Raw genomic sequence first — 27859 nt, 5'->3', positions numbered from 1 at the left:
CCCTCCCCGGCACGGACCCCCCCCAACCTCCACCCCGGCACGGGCCCCCCACCCAACCTCCACCCCGGCACGGACCACCCCCAGCATCCACCCCGGCACGGATGCCCCCCAACCTCCATTCCGGCACGGACCCCCCCCAAACTCCACCCCGGCACGGGCCCCCCACCCAACCTCCACCCTGGCACGCACCCCCCATCCCCCTCCCCGGCACGGACCCCGCCCCCCACCTCCACCCCGGCACGGACCCCCCCCAAACTCCACCCCGGCACGGACCCCCCCCAACCTGCACCCCGGCACGGACCCCCCATCCCCCACCCCGGCACGGACCCCCCCCCAACCTCCACCCCGGCACGGACCCCCCCCAACCTCCGCCCCGGCACGGACCCCCCCCTCCGCCCCAGCACGGACCCCCCCCCCGAACCTCCACCCCGGCACGGACCCCCCCCAAACTCCACCACGGCACGGACCCCCCCCCAACCTCCTCACCGGCTCGGACCCCTCCCCCAACCTGCACCCAGGGACGGACCCACCAACCCCCCCCCCCCCCATCCCCCTCCCCGGCACGGACCTCTCCCCAACCTCCACCCCGGCACGATTCCCCCCCCAACCTCCACCCCGGCACGGACCCCCCCAACCTCCACCCCGGCACGGACCCCCCTTCCCAACCTCCACCCCAGCACGGACCCCCCCCCCAACCTCCACCCCGGCACGATTCCCCCCCCAACCTCCACCCCGGCACGGACCCCCCCAACCTCCACCCCGGCACGGACCCCCCTTCCCAACCTCCACCCCAGCACGGACCCCCCCCCAACCTCCACCCCGGCACGCACCCCCCCCATCCCCCTCCCCGGCACGGACACCCCCCCAACCTCCACCCCGGCAAGGACACCCCCAAAACTCCACCCGGCACGGACCCCCCCCCAACCTCCACTCCGGCACGGACCCCCCATCCCCCTCCCCGGCACGGACCCCCCCCAACCTCCACCCAAGCACAGACCCACCCCCAACCTCCACCCCGGCACGGACCCCCTCCCAACCTCCACCCCGGCACGGACCCCCTCCCAACCTCCACCCCGGCACGGACCCCCCCAACCTCCACCCCGGCACGGACCTCCCCCCCAACCTCCACCCCGGCTCGGACCCCCCATACCCCTCCCCGGCACGGACCCCCCCCCAACCTCCACCCCGGCACGGGCCCCCCACCCAACCTCCACCCCGGCACGGACCCCCCCCAGCATCCACCCCGGCACGGATGCCCCCCAACCTCCATTCCGGCACGGACCCCCCCCCAACCTCCACCCCGGCACAGACCCCCCCAACCTCCACCCCGGCACGGACCCCCCATCCCCCTCCCCGGCACAGACCCCCCCCCAACCTCCACCCCGGCACGGACCCCCCCCCAACCTCCACCCCGGCACGGACCCCCCCCCCCAACCTTCACCCCGGCACGGACCCCCCATCACCCTCCCCGGCACGGACCCCCCCCCCAACCTCCACCCCGGCACGGACCCCCCCCAACCTCCGCCCCGGCACGGACCCCCCCCTCCGCCCCAGCACGGACCCCCCCCCCGAACCTCCACCCCGGCACGGACCCCCCCCAAACTCCACCCCGGCACGGACCCCCCCCCAACCTCCTCACCGGCTCGGACCCCTCCCCCAACCTGCACCCAGGGACGGACCCACCAACCCCCCCCCCCCCCCCCCATCCCCCTCCCCGGCACGGACCTCTCCCCAACCTCCACCCCGGCACGATTCCCCCCCCAACCTCCACCCCGGCACGGACCCCCCCAACCTCCACCCCGGCACGGACCCCCCTTCCCAACCTCCACCCCAGCACGGACCCCCCCCCAACCTCCACCCCGGCACGATTCCCCCCCCAATCTCCAACCCGGCACGGACCCCCCCAACCTCCACCCCGGCACGGACCCCCCTTCCCAACCTCCACCCCAGCACGGACCCCCCCCCCAACCTCCACCCCGGCACGCACCCCCCCCATCCCCCTCCCCGGCACGGACACCCCCCCAACCTCCACCCCGGCAAGGACACCCCCAAAACTCCACCCGGCACGGACCCCCCCCCAACCTCCACTCCGGCACGGACCCCCCATCCCCCTCCCCGGCACGGACCCCCCCCAACCTCCACCCCAGCACAGACCCACCCCCAACCTCCACCCCGGCACGGACCCCCTCCCAACCTCCACCCCGGCACGGACCCCCCCAACCTCCACCCCGGCACGGACCTCCCCCCCAACCTCCACCCCGGCTCGGACCCCCCATACCCCTCCCCGGCACGGACCCCCCCCAACCTCCACCCCGGCACGGGCCCCCCACCCAACCTCCACCCCGGCACGGACCCCCCCAGCATCCACCCCGGCACGGATGCCCCCCAACCTCCATTCCGGCACGGACCCCCCCCCAACCTCCACCCCGGCACAGACCCCCCCCAACCTCCACCCCGGCACGGACCCCCCATCCCCCTCCCCGGCACAGACCCCCCCCCAACCTCCACCCCGGCACGGACCCCCCCCCAACCTCCACCCCGGCACGGACCCCCCCCCCAACCTTCACCCCGGCACGGACCCCCCATCACCCTCCCCGGCACGGACTCCCCCCCCCCCCCAACCTCCACCCCGGCACGGACCCCCCACCCAACCTCCACCCCGGCACGGACCCCCCCCAACCTCCACCCCGGCACGGACCCCCCCCAACCTCCACCCCGGCACGGACCCCCCCCCAACCTCCACCCCGGCACGGACCCCCCATACCCCTCCCCGGCACGGACCCCCACCAACCTCCACCCCGGCACGGACCCCCCATCCCCCTCCCCGGCACGGACCCCCCCCCCCCAACCTCCACCCCGGCACGGACCCCCCCAACCTCCGCCCCGGCACGGACCCCCCCCCTCCGCCCCGGCACGGTCCCCCCCCCCAACCTCCACCCCGGCACGGACCCCCCCCAACCTCCACCCCGGCATGGACCCCCCCCAACCTCCACACCGGCACTGACCCCTCCCCCAACCTCCACCCCGGGATGGACCCCCCCCTCAACCTCCACCCCGGAACGGACCCGCCATCCCCCCCCAACATCCCCCTCCCCGGCACGAACCCCTCCCCAACCTCCACCCCGGCACGGACCCCCCCCCAACCTCCACACCGGCACGGACCCCCCATCCCCCCCATCCCCCACCCCGGCACGGACCCCTCCCCAACCTCCACCCCGGCACGGACCCCCCCCCCCCAACCTCCACCCCGGCACGGACCCCCCCAACCTCCACCCCGGCACGGACCCCCCCCCAACCTCCACCCCGGCACGGACCCCCCCCAACCTCCACCCCGGCACGGACCCCCCCAACCTCCTCCCTGGCACGGACCCCCCCAAACTCCACCCCGGCACGGACCCCCCCCCAACCTCCACCCCGGCATGGATCCCCCATCCCCCTCCGCGGCACGGACCCCCCCCCCAACCTCCACCCCGGCACGGACCCCCCATCCCCCTCCGCGGCACGGACCCCCCCCCCCAACCTCCACCCCAGCACATACCCACCCCCAACCTCCACCCCGGCACAGACCCCCTCCCAACCTCCAACCCGGCACGGTCCCCCCCCCAAGCTCCATCCCGGCACGGACCCGCCCCCAACCTCCACCCCGGCACGGACCCCCCCCAACCTCCACCCCGGCACGGACCCCCCCCAAACTCCACCCCGGCACGGACCCCTCCCCCAACCTCCACCCCGGAACGGACCCCCCCTCAACCTCCACCCCGGCACGGATCCCCCATCCCCCCACCCATCCCCCTCCCCGGCACGGACCCCTCCCCAACCTCCACCCCGGCACGGACCCCCCCCAACCTCAACCCCGGCACGCACCCCCCGTCCCCCCCCCCCATCCCCCTCCCCGGCACGGACCCCTCCCCAACCTCCACCCCGGCACGGACCCCCCCCAACCTCCACCCCGGCACGGACCCCCCCCAACCTCCACCCCGGCACGGACCCCCCCCCCAACCTCCACCCCGGCACGGACCCCCCCCCAACCTCCACCCCGGCACGCACCCCCCAATCCCCCTCCCCGGCACGCACCCCTCCCAACCTCCACCCCGGCACGGACACCCCCAAACTCCACCCCGGCACGGACCCCCCCCGCCCCAACCTCCACCCCGGCACGGACCCCCCATCCCCCTCCCCGGCACGGACCCCCCTCCCAACCTCCACCCCAGCACAGACCCACCCCCAACCTCCACCCCGGCACGGACCCCCTCCCAACCTCCACCCCGGCACGGACACCCCCAACCTCCACCCCGGCACGGACCCCCCCCACAACCTCCACCCCGGCACGGAACCCCCATCCCCCTCCCCGGCACGGACCCCCCCCCCCCAACCTCCACCCCGGCACGGACCCCCCATCCCCCTCCCCGGCACGGACCCCCTCCCGGCACTCCCCCGGAGCCCAGCCTACTCTAACCACCCCCCCCTGCCGCACACACACACACACAACCCGAGACACACCTCTCCCTTCGCATTCAGTCTGCGGCCACGCCATCGCCTGCCCAGAGCCAACCCCCCAGGCCGTCACTCACCTCCACGCTGGTCGGCGTGACCCTGGAGCACCGGGTCATGCCGATGAAAAGGAGGTTTAATTTACGTCGACGTGAACGGTCATCACGTCGACGGGACTTCGGCCCATCCGGAAGGGAGAATATCGGCAGGCCGAAAATCGGCTGCCTTGCGCAGACCCGTGCCATTCTCCGACGGCAGCGGCGACATTAACGCCCCGCCGACTTTTCTCCCTTCGGAGACTTCGGCAACCGGCGGGGGCGGGATTCACGGCGGCCAACGGCCATTCTCCGACCCTCTGGGGGGGGGGGGGTCGGAGAATGACGCCCATGGTTCCCCAGCGGCGGATCGGCAAGCAATGCAAAAAGCTGCAGAGATCGACAGGCCCAGAAGATCCCATCAGCGGCCTGAGGCGAGTCTCATCTGCCGCCAGAAAATACACTCCTGGGGGGGGAGCAGAAAATTCCGCCTTGTCATCAGTAAACAGCAATTCCCGCATCATCATCTCTGATACCTTAGTTGAGGATTTCAGGCATCTCAGGTTGAAGAGTTTGCCAGAGATTCCTTTGTGGTTGTCAGGTACAGATTTTTGACCTTTTCACAAGAAAACAGGCCGGGAGAGTCAGTGAGGCCTCCTTTATTTAGGAGGCTGGTTCATTCACATCAATGTATTGAGCATACTTCATATATCGCTTAAATCTTACAGATTTCACGGGGTGCTCTTTGTGCCGGTAAGAATTTGCTTCCTCTGTGTCCATCCCTTAATTCCCATTATTCATTTCGGCTGCCCTCACTTTGTTCATCATCACTTTGTGCATGTAGCTATCTTTTTTATTAATTCTTGGATGCGGAGCAGGCAAACCTATACTTCCAGTGCACAGTTCCAACATCTGCACAAACGGCCCAATCAAAATGCCTTCTGTTTGAAACATTTGCATGGATACAATTTTGGAACCAAAACGACACCCTCAGCATTAAAAATATAGGCCTGATGCAACCAAATTTTGCGGCCACAGCGTTTGAAGCATAGACAGCAAAAGGATATCAATAATTAATATTCACGTCTCAAAGCACAACAGCAGAATATGTTCATTGATCATTGGTTAATACATCGCAGTAAGTGATTATTTTCATGATATAACTGGGGTCTCCCTGCTAGAAACTGAAATTAAGAATCAAATTTCTTGTAACCAGCTGCTTGATGCCTATTTCAACCAGAAATGTCCATGGGTTCAGTTTTCATTTCTCATCATCTTACCTGAAGACTTCCTCTAGGGCAATATTCTGTTACAATACAGATATTCGGTGGATCAATGCAGGCTCCAATGAACCTTGTCAAATGATTAAACTGCACATCCCGCATCTGCAAGAGAAATAATGACTAGCGATCGGGCTGATAAGGCACTGATAACATTGTCAATGATGTTGACAGGAAATCACACACTTACGTGCTTTAGTTCAAACAACACTTGTCTGGTGAGCTCAATTCTTTTCTTGTTCACATATTTTGTTGCAACTCGATTACCCTGAAAAGAAACAATTAATACTTTAATTAAACAAATAAAATAAGGTATCTTGCAATGGAGGGAAAAAACATCAGTGTCTTTCAGAAGCATTCAAAAGATCTAATTTAAATCATCAAGAGTACGTTTTTTTAATTGACAAATAACATTAAAATATATTTTTCAAAGTTGTTTTCTAGTTTTTAGAGAAAGAATGCATTTATAATAATCTGCTAATATGCAGATGGAAAGCCTGCCCTTTTTCCTGGCCAGCCTCAATTTTCACGCTGGTGGACTCCGAACAGCTGAGGGTGGGAAATAGAAAAAGATTCACTGGTCTCGATCTTGGGTGGGAAGGGGGTGCTCCCATTGGATGTTCCCTTCTGACTGGGGCGCCCTCCCCTCATGGACTGGATGCCTCTGGACCTTGCTCCCCTGCCAGTCTATCCCCTGATTACCCAATCACCCCACACCTATTCTCGTGACCCCCCCAGAGCATCCCCGAACACCTGCTACATACCTCTAATCGGCTTCCTGCACTTAGTCCCAGGCATTGTGCTGCTCTTCTGGCCCCTGCAGCGCTATGCCTGGATGAGTAGGAGAGCTGTCGGTCAATCATCTTGGCTGACAGATCCCAATGCTTGAGAAGTTTGAGTGAGTTACAGTATCAAGTCTTTCTTTAGGACCGCTCTCCCTAATTACTTACTCTCATGCATGAAACCCATTAGCAGGAAGGAGTACATAAAAAGCAAGAGGGTAGCCAGGGAAAGGGTTGGCCCACTGAAGGACAGGCAAGGGAATCTATGTGTAGAGCCAGAGGAAATGGGTGAGGTACTAAATGAATACTTTGCATCAGTATTCACCAAAGAGAAGGAATTGGTAGATGTTGAGTCTGGAGAAGGGGGTGTAGATAGCCTGGGTCACATTGTGATCCAAAAAGACGAGGTGTTGGGAGTCTTAAAAAATATTAAGGTAGATAAGTCCCCAGGGCCTGATGGGATCTACCCCAGAATACTGAAGGAGGCTGGAGAGGAAATTGCTGAGGCCTTGACAGAAATCTTTGGATCCTCACTGTCTTCAGGGGATGTCCCGGAGGACTGGAGAATAGCCAATGTTGTTCCTCTGTTTAAGGAGGGTAGCAAGGATAATCCCGGGAACTACAGGCCGGTGAGCCTTACTTCAGTGGTAGGGAAATTACTGGAGAGAATTCTTCGAGACAGGATCTACTCCCATTTGGAAGCAAATGGACGTATTAGTGAGAGGCAGCACGGTTTTGTGAAGGGGAGGTCGTGTCTCACTAACTTGATAGAGTTTTTCGAGGAGGTCACTAAGATGATTGATGCAGGTAGGGCAGTGGATGTTGTCTATATGGACTTCAATAAGGCCTTTGACAAGGTCCCTCATGGTAGACTAGTACAAAAAGTGAAGTCACACGGGATCAGGGGTGAGCTGGCAAGGTGGATACAGAACTGGCTAGGCCATAGAAGGCAGAGAGTAGCAATGGAGGGATGCTTTTCTAATTGGAGGGCTGTGACCAGTGGTGTTCCACAGGGATCAGTGCTGGGACCTTTGCTCTTTGTAGTATATATAAATGATTTGGAGGAAAATGTAACTGGTCTGATTAGTAAGTTTGCAGACGACACAAAGGTTGATGGAATTGCGGATAGCGATGAGGACTGTCGGAGGATACAGCAGTATTTAGATTGTCTGGAGACTTGGGCGGAGAGATGGCAGATGGAGTTTAATCCGGACAAATGTGAGGTAATGCATTTTGGAAGGTCTAATGCAGGTAGGGAATATACAGTGAATGGTAGAACCCTCAAGAGTATTGAAAGTCAAAGAAATCTAGGAGTACAGGTCCACAGGTCATTGAAAGGGGCAACACAGGTGGAGAAGGTAGTCAAGAAGGCATACGGCATGCTTGCCTTCATTGGCCGGGGCATTGAGTATAAGAATTGGCAAGTCATGTTGCAGCTGTATAGAACCTTAGTTAGGCCACATTTGGAGTATAGTGTTCAATTCTGGTCGCCACACTACCAGAAGGATGTGGAGGCTTTAGAGAGGGTGCAGAAGAGATTTACCAGAATGTTGCCTGGTATGGAGGGCATTAGCTATGAGGAGCGGTTGAATAAACTCGGTTTGTTCTCACTGGAACGAAGGAGGTTGAGGGGAGACCTGATAGAGGTATACAAAATTATGAGGGGCATAGACAGAGTGGATAGTCAGAGGCTTTTCCCCAGGGTAGAGGGGTCAATTACTAGGGGGCATAGGTTTAAGGTGAGAGGGGCAAGGTTTAGAGTAGATGTACGAGGCAAGTTTTTTACGCAGAGGGTAGTGGGTGCCTGGAACTCGCTACCGGAGGAGGTGGTGGAAGCAGGGACGATAGGGACATTTAAGGGGCATCTTGACAAATACATGAATAGGATGGGAATAGAGGGATACGGACCCAGGAAGTGTAGAAGATTGTAGTTTAGTCGGGCAGCATGGTTGGCACGGGCTTGGAGGGCCGAAGGGCCTGTTCCTGTTCTGTACATTTCTTTGTTCTTTCTTTGTTCTTTGTTAGTTAAAAAGTGAATCCAGAGAAATGCAACATCTGTTTCAGTTCATCAATCGTTGCTTCAGAATATAAAGTCAGGACATTAATATTAAAAATCTTACTTTTTTTCAAATAAATTCTTAATTTTATATTAGGTTTAAAATTATGAAAACTTCAGAAACACTTTAATTTCTCAAATATCCAACTGAATAAAATGAAGGGAAATTAGAAGGTTGCAGTAGAGGATAAATGCTGCAACAGTATTCATATGTGTTGGTACAATAGCATAGCATTTTGGTATATGTTTTTTAAAACCCATTTCTAAGCATCTGATAATAGCTTTCAAAATTGCAGAACCATGGAACCTCAATTAGCCATTATTCCTGTTATTTGCCATGGAAATTATCCACAGGATATTATGCAAGGTGAAACCATGCACAAGACATCACCTAATTGTACACTTTCTATTGCTATTTGTATTTCATCTACTTTCCTTCATGCATAAAATTACGTCATGTTTCTTTTGTTATTGATATTGCACCAGCAATCATTCCTTTAACCCGTGTGCTTTTATATCATAAGAGTAAGGCCAACATTTGAAGTCTTTAAATTATTCATCAGTTTGAATAATTGTGACAGATAGTGGAGCTTCAGCTGTGCATGACAAGCCTTAATGAAAACAATACTGAAATTACAAATGGACTTGATACTCACTCTGTCAGACACTAATGTGATATTTTTTCACAAATGTGATACACAATGTATTTATTTATTGTTTTGCTCCATCTTGCAACAATCCAATTATTTTGAATGTCCGACTGTAAAGATTGTATAGGGACAAAGTATGTCAGATCACAAAAATTGTGACAATACAAAGCACAGATATAGTCAATTCTTGTCCCACTTTGATGTCTTCTTTATGGGATGTCTGGCAGCTGGTGGTCTCTGTTGTGTTATGTACTCTGGGATAACATAGGCTGCAACTCGATGCAGCTTTGACCAAAAGATACTCCAGACTTTGAAGTAAGTTCAATGTGATTTATTGAACCATTAGCACAGTTCTCTAGGAGTTCGACTCTCCTTCTAATCTTGCTATAGTAACTCAGTCTAACTAACCAGTCTGCTCTAAGCCACGTGGTGGGTGTGATGCTTCTGATGTGCCCCTGTCCTACTCTCTAAGTGTTGTCTGTGGAAAGAGACAGAGCATGTGTGTTCTGTCCTTTTATATGGGTTGTATAATGCCCCCTTGTGGTAATGCTACCTTTGGATGTCTTGACTACTCATTGGTTGTGTCCTATTCTAAGTGTTCATTAGCTGTATGGCTGCATGTCATGACAGCTCTGGTGCGCCCTCTAGTGTTTACTTAGTTGTAGTGTATTTACATTAACCCCTTGTGTATATACGGTGATGAATATCATCACAGTCTCTGTTCTGGAGTTTTCCCTATGATTGAAGTAAGGGTCACGGCTGAACCTTAAATTAAAAAAAGCATGACGGGTGGGATTCTCCATCAGCCCCGTTTTCCGGCGCGGTGCGCCCCTGCCAGCAGTGGGATTCTCCATTCCCGCAGCCGGCCAATGGAGTTTCCCTTTGTGGACCACCCCACAGCGTGGGTGTGCTGCTGGCAGGGCAGAGAATCGCGCTGATGGAGAATCACGTTGAAAATACTTGGGACTCAGATAAAAAGCCATCTACCTGAAACATCAATTCTTTTTCTCTCTCCATATAGTCTCACCCGCTAAGGTTTTCTAGCATCATCTGCTTTTGTTTTTGATTTCCAGCATCTGCTGTATTTTATTATTGTCATTCGCCAATTATTGGCTGAAGAAGAGCAATGCCAGGTAACTCAAAGCAGGTTGTGTTCACCCTGTCTCATTGAATAGTGGAGCTGACTCGATGGACCGAGTGGCCAACTTCTGCTCCTGCATCTTATGGTCTTATGGTCCTGTTGCCAGCAGAAACAGCGTTGCTGGTAAGACCTAAACTATGAAAATATTTTTACCTATAAAAACACTTCAGTGACACAGCTGTGATGTTATAAACTGCAGCTTCAATCCCAGGAACCATAGAGCTGGAGATGGTTCAGAATGATAACTGTCTCATTATTTTATAGTCTCCAGCTTTAAGTCAAGATAAGACTGTCTCCCTCATCCTTTCAATTTCATCCAAGGAAGTATTAGGAGGTTTCCTCCTTTCCCATCACCGGCTACCAGTTACCATTAACTAGCTCAACCCTTTCAGAAATTCCATTTCTGTTGCATTTATGTTTGGAGGAAGAACTATTACAGCATTATCCTGTACCAAAATAAACCCCTTAGAATTAAAGAATCCTTACAGTGCAGAAGTAGGCCATTTGGCCCATCCAGTCTGCACCAGCCATTAAGGCCGCGTCTTCATCCGGTAACCCAGCAACCCCACCTGTTGGGCGGTGGTGGTGGGGGGGGGACCTACCTGAGGTAAGCCACAGTGACCAGGGGCGAAATTCTCCGGTATCGGCGCGATGTCCGCCGACTGGCGCCCAAAACGGCGCAAATCAGTCGGGCATCGCGCCGCCCCAAAGGTGCGGAATGCTCCGCATCTTGGGGGGGCCGAGCCTCAACCTTAAGGGGCTAGGCCCGCGCCGGACGAATTTCCGCCCCGCCAGCTGGCAGAAAAGGCCTTTGGTGCCCCGCCAGCTGGCGCGGAAATGACATCTCTGGGCGGCGCTGACGGCATTCCCGCGCATGCGCAGTGGAGGGAGTCTCTTCCGCCTCCGCCATGGTGGAGACCGTGGCGAAGGCGAAAGGGAAAGAGTTCCCCCACGGCACAGGCCCGCCCGCGGATCGGTGGGCCCCGATCGCGGGCCAGGCCAACGTGGGGGTACCCCCCCCGGGGCCAGATCGCCCGTGCCCCCCCCAGGACCCCGGAGCCCGCCCGCGCCGCCTTGTCCCACCGGTAAGGTAGGTGGTTTAATCTACGCCGGCGGGACAGGCATTTTAGCGGCGGGACTTCGGCCCATCCGGGCCGGAGAATCGCGGGGGGGGCCCGCCAACCGGCGCGGCGTGATTCCCGCCCCCGCCGAATATCCGGTGCCGGAGAATTCGGCAACCGGCGGGGGCGGGATTCACGCCAGCCCCCGGCGATTCTCCGACCCGGCGGGGAGTCGGAGAATCTCGCCCCAGGTCTCTGGCACTGAGTCTGTCCCTGTGGCTCAGAACGGAAGGAGAACAGGAGAGCATTAGTTATTGGAGATTCTATAGTTAGAGGTACAGATAGGCGGTTCTGTGGCAATGATAGAGGCTCACGGTTGGCATGTTGCCTCCCGGGTGCCAAGATCCGTGACGTCTCTGATCGTGTTTTCAGGATCCTTAAGGGGAGGGGGAGCAGCCACAAGTCGTGGAACACATCGGTACCAATGACATTGGTAGGAAAAGGGACGGGGATGTAAAACAGGAATTCAGGGAGCTAGGGTGGAAGCTGAGAGCCAGGACAGACCGTGTTGTCATCTCTGGTTTGCTGCCAGTGCCACGTGCTAGCAAGGTGAGGAACAGGGAGAGAGTGCAGATAAACACGTGGCTGCAGGGATGGTGTAGGAGGGAGGGTTTCAGTTACTTGGATAATTAGAGCACATTCTGGGGAAGGTGGGACCTGTACAAACAGGCCGGCTTACACCTGAACCAAAGGGGCACCAAATCCTGGGAGGGAAATTTGTTCCAGCTCTTCGGGGGGGTTTAAACTAATTTGGCAGGAGGATGGGAAACTGATTTGTAGTCCAGGAGATAGCGTTGCTGGAGTTCAGGAAGTTGAGGGTAGTGCAGTACTGAGGAAGGTACCAAGGTCACAAGAGTGGACCTGCAGGCATGAAGGTGGTTTGAAGTGTGTCTATTTCAATGCGAGGAGCATCATGAATAAGGTTGGTGAGCTTGAGGCATGGATTGGTATCTGGGACTACGATGCTATGGCCATTACAGAGACGTGGATAGAACAGGGGCAGGAATGGTTGTTGAAGGTTCCGGGGTTTAGATGTTTCAGTAAGATTAGGGAAGGTGGTAAAAGTGGTCGAGGAGTAGCATTGTTCATCAAGGATAGTATAATGACTGCAGAAAGGTAGTTTGAGGAGGATCTGTCTAGTGAGGTAGTGTGGGCTGAAGTTAGAAATGGGAAAGGAGCAGTCACTTTGTTAGTAATTTTCTATAGGCCCCCAAACAGTAACAGAGATGTGGAGGAAAAGATTGCAATGCAGATTTTGGATAGGTGTGGTAGTCACAGGGTAGTTGTCATGGGTGACTTTAACTTTCCAAATATTGATTGGAACCACTATAATTTGAATAGTTTGGATGGGGCTGTTTTTATCCAGTGTGTGCAGGAGGGTTTCCTCACACAATATGTGGATAGACCGACAAGAGGGGGGCCACATTGGATTTGGTACTGGGTAATGAGCCGGGCCAAGTGTTAGGTTTGGTTGTGGGAGAGCACTTTGGAGATAGTGACCACAATTCGGTGACTTTCACTATAGCAATGGAGAGGGATAGGAACATACGGCAGGGCAAGGTTTATAACTGGGGGAAGGGTAATTAAAATGCGATTAGGCAAGAATTGGGGAGCATAAGATGGAAACAGGAACTGTCAGGGATAGGTACAATTGAGATGTGGAGCTTGTTCAAGGAGCAAATACTGCGTGTCCTTGATATGTATGTCCTTGTCAGGCAGGGAGGAAATGGTCGAGTGAGGGAACCATGGTTTACAAAAGAGGTTGAATGTGTTGTCAAGTGGAAGAAAGGGGCTTATGTAAGGATGAGAAAACAAAAGTTTCAGTTTGGGCACTTGAGGGATACAAGATAGCTAGGAAGGAGCTCAAGAAAGGACTTAGGAGAGCTAGGAGGGGGCATGAGAAGTCCTTGGATGGTCAGATCAAGGAAAACCCCAAGGCTTTTTGCACTTATGTGAGGAATAAAAGAATGACCAAGGTGAAGTTAGGGCCGGTCAAGGACAGTAGTGGGAACGTGTGCATGGAGTCTGAAGATATAGGAGAGGCCCTAAATGAGAGGAGGGGAGGGGTGTTTTCTCTCTCTCTCTCTCACACAACGTGCCTTGCACCAGTGTGTCCTTTACCGGTGGTCTGTGCTGCTCATTTGTGCGCCTTTCCGCCGATGATGGGCTACCATTGGGACCGGGGTTGTAGGTGTGTGCTGGTTTGAGAGCTGGTGTTTTTTTTTGCTGTCTTGTAAATGCTTTTAGCATCTTACTGATTTTTGTGACTGTTTTTAGCATGTTGCTGATTCTTTAGTATTTTTGAGTTGTCAATAAACTTAAGATATTTATAGGAGGGGAATCAGCTGCTATACAAGTTTTGTCCCTGTTGGGGGGTTGTAACAGAAACTGTTTCCTTTCGGAGTCGTATTTAAATGTGGGAGAGTAAGAGGTGATGGCCAGTTTTTTTTCTATCTACAGCCTTGAACGGCATTCTGCAGTGACGAACCCTGCAGATGGACATCCTGGCCGAGGTCACCCTTGGGACTTTGGAGCATGAAAGCAATCTGAGGGGCAGATTTCACTCTGAGTTGAAAATGGGAATGGATTTGTTATTTCTGGCAGCTATGGATTTCTGGTGGCTGCTGGTGTATTGTTGCAAATCCTGCTTCATCTTCCTCCACAATTGTTAATTTCAAAGTCTGACATCATGGCCACAAAGTAAACAGATACACTGGAGACAGAAGTGAGATTAGTACCTTAAAGTAGCCAGTCTTTGCAAAGAGCTGGTATTTTCCTTGCGTTGTCAGTAAGGAACAATAACTGGATCCCCGCTATTGATGAAACAAATACGAAAATGAAGCAGCACATCAGTTAAACAGAATATTATCTTGATCATTTTAAAGCACTATAACCCAGTAACAGTTTAAATGGTTTCCAAATTACAATGGTACACATACTTATTATGCGAAAAAGATAGGTTTCTGGCTTCACCCTGCCATGAAAGATAAAGGTCAAAAACGTGGACATGTCCCGTTTAATTTCAATGGTCTGAACAGCAGGCACAGCTGTACCTGAGTTCTCAATATGTGCTACCTAGTATTGCAAACGCAAATGATTACTCTCCAAATGTTTGTTGTGGGATCGGGCGGGATTCTCCGGTCCCCCAGCCATGTGTTTCTCGGTGGCATGATTCTATACCCCCGCCGCTTGTCAATGGGATTTGCCATTGAAGCCACACCACGCCACCAGGAAAGCCATGGGCGTGGGTGTGCTGCCGGTGGGAAACATCAATCCCAACGGCCGGAGAATTCTGGCCGTTGCGGACCAAAGGACAGTACAGAGAAAATTCTCCTCCATTGTAAGACGAATAAAATGTCAAGGCAGGTCATTGCAGCTGCTCAGATTTACCATCCCACTGCTACTTATTACTATTAATTGCTTTCATACTTGACTTCTTAAACATATCAAGCTGCATTTAACATTGTGGGTGAAATTTAATGCCCTCCCCAAGGCGGGTGTGGAGGCAGGGGGTGCATTTAATCATGGGGGAGGGTTCCTGGTGGGGTCCCACCACCTACGTCCTGCCACTATTGAATCCCTTAACTGGGCAATTAATACCCCCTTACCGGCCTTATCCCACAACTGCAGATTGAGGACTCACCATGTGGGAGCCCAAAAAGCAAATCCTTGTTGTACTTTGCTTGCTGGCTCCTGGGGATGGGGGTGGGGGTAGTTCCATGTTTCAAAGGCACTCAATGTCTCATTGAGGGACCTGGAATCAGGAAACAGTGGGGGTGGGACTGAGACCCACCCCCAAACCTTTGCAGCTGACCCCCTTCCACATTCCTCCCCTCTTCCATGCCCACCACCCTGAAGCTCCTACCCTGCGACTCCCACTTCATCCTTACCTGTGGCCTGGATCCCTCACTGATTCAGGGCCTCTTGTGGGGCAGCTGCCAGTGTTTCCGCTGGCTTGGCCTACGATGGAAGGGTGCCCACCTTTGATTGTCTGGCAGCTTTCAAGGGGGGGGTGCTTACCATTGGAAATTCTCATCTTATCCCCAGGCTGCTCTGAATTTCTGTGCTGCAGCCTGAATGTCCATAAATCACCTTCAAATTCCAGAGCCAGCAGTCTCCTACTCAGAGCTGAAGTCAAAACTGCCGACGTAATATTGCTAATTCTAGTGCAGTGTGGCATTGAAGTTGAATTCATTAGAAACCAACAGCAAAATGTCTGAAGCACTTCACTGCTGAAGGTGAGGCCGGAACAGAAGTGTGAGGAAAGATTGGGAAAAGCTGGAAGGTGCAGCCAAAAAGGAATAGCAAAATGGCTGAGATTTTCACAGGAGAGGTAACCTCTACTTTCTTGGTTTGAATAAGCATTATCAATAAGTCACACACAATAGTCTAATTTGGTAAGTGTAGAATCATCATCTCACAGCACAACAAAGAGGCTATTAGGCCATTGTGTCCAATGTCATCCAGTTGGCCCATTCACCTGCTCCTTTGCCATTGCCCTGCAATGTTATCCCCAAATATTTATCCAATTGCCTTTTGAAAGTTCCTGCTGAATATGTTTCCATCATCCTTTCAGGCAGTGCAATCCAGACGAGAGCAACTGTTACAACTGTTAACAACCCTGCATGAAAAACTTGCTCCCCATTTCACCTGTCTCTTTCCCCAATTATCATAAATCTGTATTTGCTGGTTACCAAAACTCCAACCGTAAAGACATAGAATCCGAGGTTAATTTACGTCTCAGAAGGAGACCATTCAACCCATCAAGTCCATGAAAGCTCCTCCCGGAACTATCCAGTCCGTCATTTCTCCTGTTCAATCCCTATTACCCTACAAGCTTATTTTCTTCAAGTGCGCATCCAATTTTCTTTTGAAATCATTGATTGTTTCCGCTTCCGTCACTGTCACAGGCAGTGAGTTCCAGGTCATTGCCACTCATTTCATAAAAAGTTCTTCCCCTTGCATCTCTTGCCCAAAATCTTAAACCTGTGTTTTCTAATCCTTGTACTATTGGCTAATGGGAAGAGCTTTTCATTGTCTGCCTTATTGAAGTCTATCATAATCTTGTGTAACTGTCTGAAATCTCCTCACAGTTGTCTTTGCTCCAATTAGAACTACTATGAAGATTTAAAGATTGAGGCAAGCCCTTCCACTATCACCATTTCTGCAACCTGGCATGCAAACCATCTGGACCAGGTGACTTGTCTACCCGAACCATCGCTAGCCTTTCCAGTTCCTTTTCCCTTTCAACTTTCACTTTATACATTGTCCTTTCTATCTCTTCCTCTCCCAATATTTTGTCACAATCCTCTTGGCATCAGTGGAAACAGTTTCTCCTATTTACACTATCGAAACCTATAATGGTTTTGAACACTCTATTAAACCTTCTCTTAACATTTCCTGTTCTAAGCAGAACAACCACAGCTTCTCTGGTCTCTCAGCATAATTAATGTCTATCATTCCTAGTGACATTCCTGTAAACACATCAAAAACAATAGATTGAATGCAGGCTTCATGATTAATTCTTATGGCACTTCCATAGGAATCATTCAACAAAGCTCAAAGTGTAACATCCCCAAAATGTAACAATCCTTCCCCCTTCAAAATCTTGCAAGATCACCTCTCATTCTTCTAAACTCCAAAGAGTATAGGCCCAACTTGCTCAACCTTTCCTCATAAATGTAGCCATCTCAGATGGCCACCTGCAAAGGACTATGGGAATTATGGCCAACCCAGGACGCAGACAGACCCAGAGTGTGGATTTGCAACCCAGATAGCTAGACGTGATCGAAACCCCCGCTTGTTTGCATTCTAATGGCCCATTTCCCCAGAACAAAAGAACTGTACTCAGGTAACCGATACAGATACAGACTAATCGGTGCCACTCCCTTTACTCAGGGAGCCCAAACAGCCAAGGTCAATGACTGCTAAGGACACGCCCAGCCATCAAGGCACACGCCCCTTTATTGGCCAAAATCGAAGGCAGTGATCGAAGTCTATCGAATTATTGGCTCCAAGTTAAGGACCGCCCCAAAGAGCACGAAATCCCAGAGGGATAAGAGGAGACACAGCCATGTGCTCGGTCTCTCTTGGATCCGGCCTATGCCAACCCAAGTGCAGCATAACGACCAGACAGACAAGTTCAAGACCAACGATCGCTCCCAGACGGATGAGCCCAGCAGAAACAGAGCCACTTCTTTCACCCAGCCACGCAAGATCTGGACAAAGGCCTTGTCCATCTGCATAGAGCCGGTTGCCCTGAAGTTAAGTATAGGTTATTGTAGTTGTTAGTTGTAGTTTAACTTATAGTGTTTTGTGTTGCATGTTGAAGTAATCCTTGTGTGTAAATAAACCATCTTTGAACTTGAACTGACTAACTGGTTGTGTGGTCCTTTGATCGATTTCCAGTAAAGCCTTGTGGTGGTATCATTTGATACCTGGCGACTCGAAAGAGCATCATTATTAATTGGTAACATTATTGCTGACTCTGGTGGCGATTGGCAACATAAAGCAAACCTTTCATCTCAGGAATAAACCTCATGAATTTTCTCTGAATTGCTTTCAATGCAAGTATCGTCCCTCATTAGGTAACCTGACCAAATCTGCACACAATACCCTTGGTGTGCTCTTACCAAGGCCCTGTACAGTGGTGGCAACGCTTCACTACTTTGATACTCCACCCCCTTTGCAGCAAGGGCAACATTCCATTTACCTTCCTAATTAGGGCGGCATGGTGGCACAGTGGTTAGCACTGCTGCCTCACAGCACCAGGGATCCGGGTTCTATTCTGACCCGGGGTCACTGTCTGTGTGGAGGTTGCACATTCTCCCATGTCTGCATGGATTTCCCCCGGGTGCTCCGGTTTCCTCCCACAGTCCAAAGATGTGTGGGTTAGATGGATTGGTCTTGCTAAATTGCCCCTTAGTGTCCAGGGATGTGGACTTATGTTACGGGGCAACGGGGATAGGGCAAGGTGGATGGGGGAGTGAACATGGGTAGAGTGCTCATTCGAAGGGTCAGTGTAGACTCAATGGGCCGAATGGCCTCCTCCTGCACTGTTGGGATTCTTTCCATTACTTCCATGATTCATGTACAAGAACATCCAAATCTCCCTGTACTGCAGGTCTCTGCAGTCTCTACGTATTTAAATAACATTCTACTGTTCTATTCTTCCTGCCAAAGTGGAGAACCTCACATTTTTCCGTATTATACTTCATTTGCCAAATGTTTGCCCACTCACTTATCTCTATCTTCATTTGAAGCCTACTTGTGACAATAAGCGATTTTCATTTTCATTTTCATTTCATTCTATCCCTTTGCTGACTCTGTGTTCTCCTCACCACTTGCTTTCCTACCTATCTTTATATCGTCAGAAAATTTAGCTACAATACAGTTTCCACGCCAGGTTTTTAAATGTTAAAACAATGTAATTTCCCTGCACTAACTAACTCATAGGGATCCTAACAGTGTGAGGTGATGTAGTTTAATACTGCTAATTACTGTGCATGGTGTCAAGACCTTCCAAGGCCAGTTTTTAGAAAGGATTTCAACTCAACCCTCTCAACTTTCCCCTCCGACCGTATGTCTCCATGTGGAGAAATGTAACAGCCGGAATTCTCCAGTGGTTCGCTGGCGGTGTGATTCTCTGTTTGTGCCGGCAGTGCAACCCCGCCTGTGGTTTCCTGGCGTTGTGGGATGGCTTAATGGGAAATCCCATTAATAGCGGCGGGAGCAGAGAATTCCGCCACTATCAAACAGTGCGCCATATCCCGCCGCTGAGAAACACACAGCTGGGAGGCCGGAGATTCCCGCCCAACATTTTTTTCAAAAACAAAGAAAAAATCGTGCGACGGAAAAGGTGAGAGCGAAGCTTGTTCAGAGGTCTTATTGGGCAAACAAATGCCACAACTCTTCGGACCCTCTTGGAGCTAATTCAAATGAAAATGCTAATTAATAAAAACATCTATATTTTCAGGTCCCTGTGACGAATGTGATATAAAATAGTTACTTTACTTTAGAGATATTAGTTAATGTAATGTAGAGGTAGGCCAGTCTAATTCTGGTGAGTTCACAAAGGATTTCAGACCGCATGGAAAAGCAGGAAGAAGTGTGTCCACCAAAGCAGGAGAAAAGGATGCTGAGTAATAGGGGCCAGAGGAAGGGATTGGAAGTGAGCCAATCAGAATAGATCAAACAGGTCAGGAGGGATATAGGATGACCTATGGGCATCGAGTATGTGAAACTTGATACCATTTGAATTGATTTGCAGAGATCCCTTTGTCTCTTTGTTCATTCGCTTTCCTGGATGTAGGAGACTGGATGTGTCCTATGTTTCTGTGAAAGGAATCAAGCTTGCAAGCTAAATAAAATAACTAATGCTGTACCTGCAAATCCATCTCGACTTTTATTGAGGCCAGACTGACGGGTAAAGAAACTTGGGATTCAACACCTGAAATCAACATGAATGTACTACTGTGGTTTTCTTGGCCCTTACCAACTACTGGTTTCCACATTTTAATTTTAATTTTTAATTTAAAAAATATTTTCCAGTTCAGAATTCAAAGTATTTTATTAGACCCGATCATCATGCCAACGTGACAACCATTCAGAAATGTGAATATGGAACCTGATTTGTGTGATCTCATATGAGCATTTGTAGCAAATTCCATTCTTTGCTATTTTAATAGGCGGGCTTGTGTGTTTATTTAAAATGGATCAACGGCTCTGTTAAAATGGAATTTGATACAAACATGCTGCTCGCAATGCAGTCTGCTATACACTGGGGAGACCAAATGTTGACTGCTTTCCAGAACACCTCCCTTCAGTCTGCAAGCATGATCATAGGCTTCTGGTCTCCTGTCATTTTAATTCTCCACCATGCTTTCATATGGACATTTTCTGGACTCAAATTCAACAACTTCAGAACATAATCTTGTCCCTCATTTTGTTTCTTTCTTATTTAAATGCTTTGGTTTTCATAGAATCAAATCAGTGCAGAAATCAGTACAGAAGGAGGCCATTCGAGTCTGCAGCAACCATTTCGAAAGACCACCCTACACAGACCCAATCCCCGGCCCTATCCTTGTAATCCCACCTAACCTTGGAACACTTAGGTACAATTTAGCATGGCCAATCCACCTAACCTGCACATCTTTGGACTGTGGGAGGAAACTGGAGCACCCGGAAACCCACGCAGACTAAGAGAGAATGTGCAACATCCACACAGACAGTCACGTGAGGTCGGAATTGAATCCGGGTCCCTAGTGCTGTGAGGCAGCAGTGTTAACCACTGTACCACCGTGGCGCCCCATTTTTACTTTCATTTTCCCCTTTTTTTTGGTTTCAAATGGCAACAGTTCATTATAAGTCCATAAGATATCAGAGCAGAATTGGCCCATTCGGTCCATCGAGTCTGCTCCGCCATTCTATCATGGCTGATATTTTCCTCATCTTTTACCTACAATTACGTTCATAAGGAGGAGGTGTTAGCAATTCTGGAAAGTGTGAAAATAGATAAGTCCCCTGGGCTGGATGGGATTTATCCTAGGATTCTCTGGGAAGCTAGGGAGGAGATTGCTGAGCCTTTGGCTTTGATCTTCAAGTCATCTTTGTCTACAGGAATAGTGCCAGAAGACTGGAGGATAGCAAATGTTGTCCCCTTGGTCAAGAAGGGGAGTAGAGACAACCCCGGTAACTATAGACCAGCCTTACTTCTGTTGTGGACAAAATCTTGGAAAGGTTTATAAGAGGTAGGATGTATAATCATCTGGAAAGGAATAATTTGATTTGAGATAGTCAACACGGTTTTGTGAAGGGTAGGTCGTGCCTCACAAACCTTATTGAGTTCTTTGAGAAGGTGACCAAACAGGTGGATGAGGGTAAAGCAGTTGATGTGGTGTATATGGATTTCAGTAAAGCGTTTGATAAGGTTCCCCAAGGTAGGCTACTGAAGAAATTACAGAGGCATGGGATTCAGGGTGATTTAGCAGTTTGGATCAGAGATTGGCTAGCTGGAAGAAGACAAAGGGTGGTAGTTGATGGGAAATGTTCAGCCTGGAGTCCAGTTACTAGTGGTGTACCACAAGGATCTGTTTTGGGGCCACTGCTGTTTGTCATTTTTATAAATGACCTGGAGGAGGGCGTAGAAGGATCGGTGAGTAAATTTGCAGATGACACGAAAGTCAGTGGCGTTGTGGACAGTGCGGAAGGATATTACAAGTTACAGAGGGACATAGATAAGCTGCAGCGCTGGGCTGAGAGGTGGCAAATGGAGTTTAATGCAAAATAGTGTGAGGTGATTCATTTTGAACAGGAAGACAGAGTACTGGGCTAATGGTAAGATTCTTGGCAGTGTGGATGAGCAGAGAGATCGCGGTGTCCATGTACATAGATCCCTGAAAGTTGCCACCCAGTTTGAGAGGGTTGTTAAGAAGGCGTACAGTGTGTTAGCTTTTATTGGCAGAGGGATTGCGTTTCGGAGCCATGAGGTCATGTTGCAGCTGTACAAAACTCTGGTGCGGCCGCATTTGGAGTATTGCGTGCAATTCTGGTCGCCGCATTATAGGAAGGATGTGGAAGCATTGGAAAGGGTGCAGAGGAGATTTACCAGAATGTTGCCTGGTATGGAGGGAAGATCTTATGAGGAAAGGCTGAGGGACTTGAGGCTGTTTTTGTTAGAGAGAAGAAGGTTAAGAGGTGACTTAATTGAGGCATACAAGATGATCAGAGGATTGGATAGGGTGGACAGTGAGAGCCTTTTTCCTCGGATGGTGATGTCTAGCATGAGGGGACATAGCTTTAAATTGAGGGGAGATAGATATAGGACAGATGTCAGAGGTAGGTTCTTTACTCAGAGAGTAGTAAGGGCGTGGAATGCCCTGCCTGCAACAGTAGTGGACTCGCCAACACTAAGGGCATTCAAATGGTCATTGGATAGACATATCGATGATAAGGGAATAGTGCAGATGGGCTTTAGAGTGGTTTCACAGGTCGGCACAACATCGAGGGCCGAAGGGCCTGTACTGCGCTGTAATGTTCTATGCTACAGACCAAGTGATGGATTGCAAAATCAGCCACAGCATCACCTCCCCAGAACTCATGAGCTTGGAGCAGGAATAGGCAATTTAGCCTCCCAAGCTTAAACACCTTCAATGTGATCATGACTGATCCCATAATGGCCTCAACTCCACTGTCCTCCCCATTCGCCATAACCCTGCGACACATTACCAATTAAAAATCAGTCTCCTTAAATTTAATCACTGTCTCTGCATCCACTGTACTCTGGGGTAGCGAATTCCACAGTTCACAACCCTTTGGGTGAAGTAGTTTCTCCTCATCGTTATTTTAAATTGGGGCAGCTCGGTGGCGCAGTGGTTAGCACTGCTGCCTCACGGCGCTGAGGTCCCAGGTTCGATCCCGGCTCTGGGCCACTGTCCATGTGGAGTTTGCACATTCTCCCTGTGTTTGCATGGGTTTCGTCCCCACAACCCAAAAGATGTGCAGGGTAGGTGGATTGGCCATGCTAAATTGCCCCTTAATTGGAAAAAACTGAATTGGGTACTCTAAATTTTTTTTTAAAAATCTTTGTTTTAAATTTGCTGCCTTTTTATTCTAAAATTATGACCTCTCGTTGTAGAATGTCCCACACGAGATAGCGTTTGCTCCACATGTACTTTATCCATACCTTTTAGCATCTTGTATACCTCAATTTGATTGCCCCTCATTCTTCAAAGCTCCAGAGAGTATAGGGCTGAACTGTTCAATCTCTCCTCATACGACAAACCCCTCGGGCGCAATTCTCCACTCCCGCGCCGGTTGGGAGAATCGCCTGGGCCGCCAAAATTTCCCGCGACGCCGTTCCGACGCCCTCCCGCGATTCTCCCAAGCGGCGGGAACGGCCCCGTCGAGTTCCGCGGGCAGCAGGCCGGAGAATAGCCCGAGACACCCAAAATGGCGATTCTCCGGCACCCCTGCTATTCTCAGGCCCGGATGGGCCGAGCGGCCACCCTAAAACGGCGGGTTCCCCCCCAATGCTGTCCACACCTGGTCGCTGCCGTCGGGAACAGCGCAGGAACGCTGGGGGGGGGGGGGGGGGGGGGGTGGGGGGGGTGGGGGGGGGGAGGTGGGATCCTGCACCGGGGGGTACCTCAAATGTGGGGTGGCCCGAGATCGGTGCCCACCGATCGTCGGGCCGTCCTCTCTGAAGGAGGACCTCCTTTCTTCTGCAGCCCCGCAAGATCCGCCTGCCATCTTCTTGCGGGGCGGACATGGAGAGGACGGCAACCATGCATGCACGGGTTGGCGCCGGCCAACCCGCGCATGCGCGGGTGACACCAGTTATGCGGCGCCGGCCGCATCAAGTATGCGGCGCCGCCTTTACGCGGCGACAAGGCCTGGCGCGTGTAAATGATGCGGCCCCGCTCCTAGCCCATTATCGGGCCCTGAATCGGTCGGGATAGGGGCCGTTTTGTGCCGTCGTGAACCTCGACGGCGTTCACGACGGCGTGGGCACTTCGGCGCGGGAGTGGAGAATCCCACCCCTCATCTCTGGAATCAATCCAGTGAAACTCTTCTGAACTGCCTCCAATGCCCCTACATCTTTCCTCAAATAAGGAGACAAAACTGTTCACAATACTCCAGGTGCGGTTTCACCAATGCCTTTATAGTTCATAGTACGAAGTCTTACAACACCAGGTTAAAGTCCAACAGGTTTGTTTCGATGTCACTAGCTTTCGGAGCGCTGCTCCTTCCTCAGGTGAATGAGGAAGGAGCAGCGCTCCGAAAGCTAGTGACATCGAAACAAACCTGTTGAACTTTAACCTGGTGTCGTAAGACTTCGTACTGTGCTCACCCCAGTCCAACGCCGGCATCTCCACTTTATAGTTCATAGATATTGTATCATACAATTTACAGTGCAGAAAGAGGCCATTCGGCCCATCGAGTCTGCACCGGCTCTTGGAAAGAGCACCCTACCCAAGGTCCACACCTCCACCCTATCCCCATAACCCAGTAACCCCACCCAACACTAAGGGCAATTTTGGACACTAAGGGCAATTTTAGCATGGCGAATCCCCCTAACTTGTACATTTTTGGACTGCGGGAGGAAGCCGGAGCGCCCGGAGGAAACCCACGCACTCACGGGGAGAATGTGAAGACTCCGCACAGACAGTGACCCAAGTCGGGTATCGAACCTGGGACCCTGGAGCTGTGAAGCAATTGTGCTAACCACAATGCTACTGTGCTGCCCTTCAAACAACACTTCCTTACCGTTATACTCCATTTGTTTTGCTATAAATGCCAACATTCCATTTGCTTTCCTTATGATCTGCTGCACCTGCATGCTCATTTCTGTGATTTATGCACGAGGATCCCCAGATCCCTCTGCATCAGAGCACCCCGAAGTCTCTCCCCATTTAGATAGTAAGTTGGCTTCTCATTTTTCCAACCAAAATGCATGACCTCACATTTATCCATGTTAAACTCCATCTGACACCTTTTGACCCACTCTCCTAACCTATCCATATCCATTTGCATGGTTATTATTTCCTCATTGCAACTTACTGTCCCACCTATTTTTATGTCATCTGCGAATTTGGCTGTAGAATCTTCTATACCTGTATCTAAGTGGCTAATATAGATTGCAAATAGCTGGGGCCCAAGGACCGAACCCTGTGGCACCCCACTAGTTACATCTTGCCATCCAGAAAAATACCTATTTATCATGACTCTCTGTCTTCTATCCGTCAGCCAGTTTTCTATCCAAGGTAATAAATTACCCCTAATCCCATGTCATCTCACCTTGTGAATTAACCTTCTGTGCGACACCTTATCAAAAGCCTTCCAGAAGTCCAGATATACTACATCTACAAGATCCCCATTATCCACTTGGCTTGTTACATCGTCAAACAACTCCAGCAATTTAGTCAAACATGATTTGCCCTTTATAAAACCATGCTGAATCTGATGGATCACGTTTTGTCTTTCCAAATGTCCTGATATTATACATCCTTGATAATTGATTCTAACAATTTTCCAACAACAGATGTTAAACTAACTGGTCTGTAATTTCCCACATGCTGCCTCCCTCCCTTTTTGAATAAGGGTGCTACGTTAGCATTTCTCCAATCCGCTGGAACCTTTCCCGTGTCCAAGGAATTTTGGAATATTATAACCAATGGATCCACTATCTCTGCTGCCACTTCCTTTAACACCCGAGGATATAGGCCATCAGGCCCTTGGACTTGTCTGCCCTCAATCCCAAGAGTTTAGTGAGTATCGTTTCCCTAATGATGCTGATTGTTCCACGTTCCGCCCTTTCTATTACCTCTGAATTGCCCGTTCTTATAGGAATGATAACAATGTCCTCCATTTAGACCTCCGTTATACACAGTTTTATTTCTTGTCCCAATAAAACTCCCTTTGGCCCTGAACCTTTATTCTTGCATGGGAAATGGGTGCCCTTGGCTAGGCCAGCATTTGGTGCCTATCTCTCAGTGCCCTTGAAAAGCTGGTGGTGAGCCACCTATTTGCAGTCCATTTGGTGCAGGTACAGCCACAGTTTTACTGGGAAGCGAGTTCCAGCGTTTTGACTCCGGGGCAGCGAAGGGATATAGTTCCACGACAAGACGGTGTGTGGCTTGGAGACAAACCTGCAGCTGGTGGCAGCAATTCGATGCTACCAGTGTCACATTAAAAGAGGATGCCGGAGGAAAATTGAAAGGGATAAAAATAGATAAAGAAGAGGGGCTGGATTCTCCGCAGCCCTGCGCCGAAATCATAGCCGGTGCGGGGGCGGAGAATCCACTTTGACGCCGTAATTGGGCCCGGCGCCGATCCGGCGATTCTCTGGGCCCTGAAAATCGAGGTCATCGTGGAGTGCGCCACGTGGCCGGGGGCCCATTGCCAGAGGCCCACTCAGCCAACCTCTGCTCCCGACCGGCTGAGTTCCCGACAGCGTGGAACTAACCACCTATTGCCGGTCGGGATGCTCGTGTGGTGGCTGCGGACTCAGTCCGCGGCTGCCCTGGTTGGGGGCGGACGCATCGGAGACCATGGGGGGCCATATAGGCGGCCGGAGATTAGATGCGCGGCTGTTGTGGCTCGGGCGCCCGGCCGATTGGGGGTTTATTTTTTCTGTCTGGCTCCGCGGTCCGAGTTCGCCATGGAGCATGGCAGGGCCGCTGGAGAATCAGACCTACTCTTCAACCAGATTATCTTTGCAGATAGTATAACTGAATCTTGGGTGTTTATTGTATATATATTTGAGTTAACTTACGGGTTAACTTTGCTGAATAAAGATTTTTCTGTATTTGTCGAACTTGTATTTGTGTTTGTTCTTTTTTCTCCTCGCTATTAAAAGACACCTCGGTAAAACACCGAGATAAAACCTTTGAGTAAGTGAACTGATTGAAAGTATCTGAACTGTACAGAACGATGGGCTACTTATATGCCAAAGAGCATAAGCAACAAGTGATAGACAGAGCTAAGCAATCCCACAACCAATGGATCAGATCTAAGCTCTGCAGTCCTGCTACATCTAGTTGTGAACGGTGGTGGACAATTAAAGAAACTGGAGAAGGAGGTTCCACAAATATCCCCATCCTCAATGATGGGGGGAGTGCAGCATATCTGTGCAAAAGATAAGGCTGAAGCATTTGCAATAATCTTCAGCCAGGTGTACCGAGTGTATAGTTTTGGCCTCCTTATTTGAAAAACAATCATTGGATTAAGCAGTTCAGGGAAGGTTCAGTCATTCATGTAATGAAGGGGACTGGTCTGGTTGAGCCCGCACCAATTGTGTTTGGAAGGAGAGGCAATCTTAGTGAAACATAGAGGGTGTGAATCCTGCCCCGACGCCAGCTGCCGTATTCTCCGGCGCCGTTTTTCGGGCGGGGGCAGGATTCCCGCCACGCCGGTCAGGGGCCGTTGGCCCCTGTAGGCCCCCCCCCCCCGGCGATTCTCCGGGCCCCGATGGGCCAAGCGGCCGTCCATTTTTGGCCAGTCACGCTGGCTTACGTATGGTCCCACACGGCGGGACCTGGCAGGTAAGTCGGCGTGGGTGGTCCTCGGAGGGTCGCGGGGGTAACCGACCCCAGGGGCGGCCCCCACGGGGGCCTGGCCCGCGATCGAGGCCCACCAATCTGCGGGCGGGCCTGTTCCGTGGGAGCACTTCTTCCTTCCGCGTCGGCCCCTGTAGGACTCCGCAATGGCCGGCGTGGAGAAGAGAAGCACCCGCGCACGTGGCAAAATACGACGGCGGGTCTGCGCATGCACGGGATCATGCCGGCGGTTCCGCACATGCGCG

General features: G+C 52.0%; 1 protein-coding gene across 2 annotated transcripts in view; it reads right to left on the bottom strand.

The window, feature by feature from the left end:
* The window catches only part of npr2 (natriuretic peptide receptor 2), a 278856-nt gene that overhangs the window by 144616 nt on the left and 106381 nt on the right, over positions 1 to 27859 (bottom strand). For both annotated transcript variants that reach the window (XM_072497159.1, XM_072497157.1), the window contains exons 9-11: positions 14295 to 14369; positions 5997 to 6074; positions 5807 to 5911 (exon numbers count right to left, since the gene is read on the bottom strand). In XM_072497159.1, coding sequence (XP_072353260.1) covers positions 5807 to 5911; positions 5997 to 6074; positions 14295 to 14369 — 258 coding nt within the window. The remainder of the gene's footprint in view (positions 1 to 5806; positions 5912 to 5996; positions 6075 to 14294; positions 14370 to 27859) is intronic.

Source organism: Scyliorhinus torazame, chromosome 3 (genome assembly GCF_047496885.1).
Source record: "Scyliorhinus torazame isolate Kashiwa2021f chromosome 3, sScyTor2.1, whole genome shotgun sequence".
Taxonomy (NCBI): domain Eukaryota; kingdom Metazoa; phylum Chordata; class Chondrichthyes; order Carcharhiniformes; family Scyliorhinidae; genus Scyliorhinus; species Scyliorhinus torazame.
The sequence above is the reverse complement of the archived record's forward strand: the minus strand, read 5'-3'. Positions and strand labels throughout refer to the sequence as shown.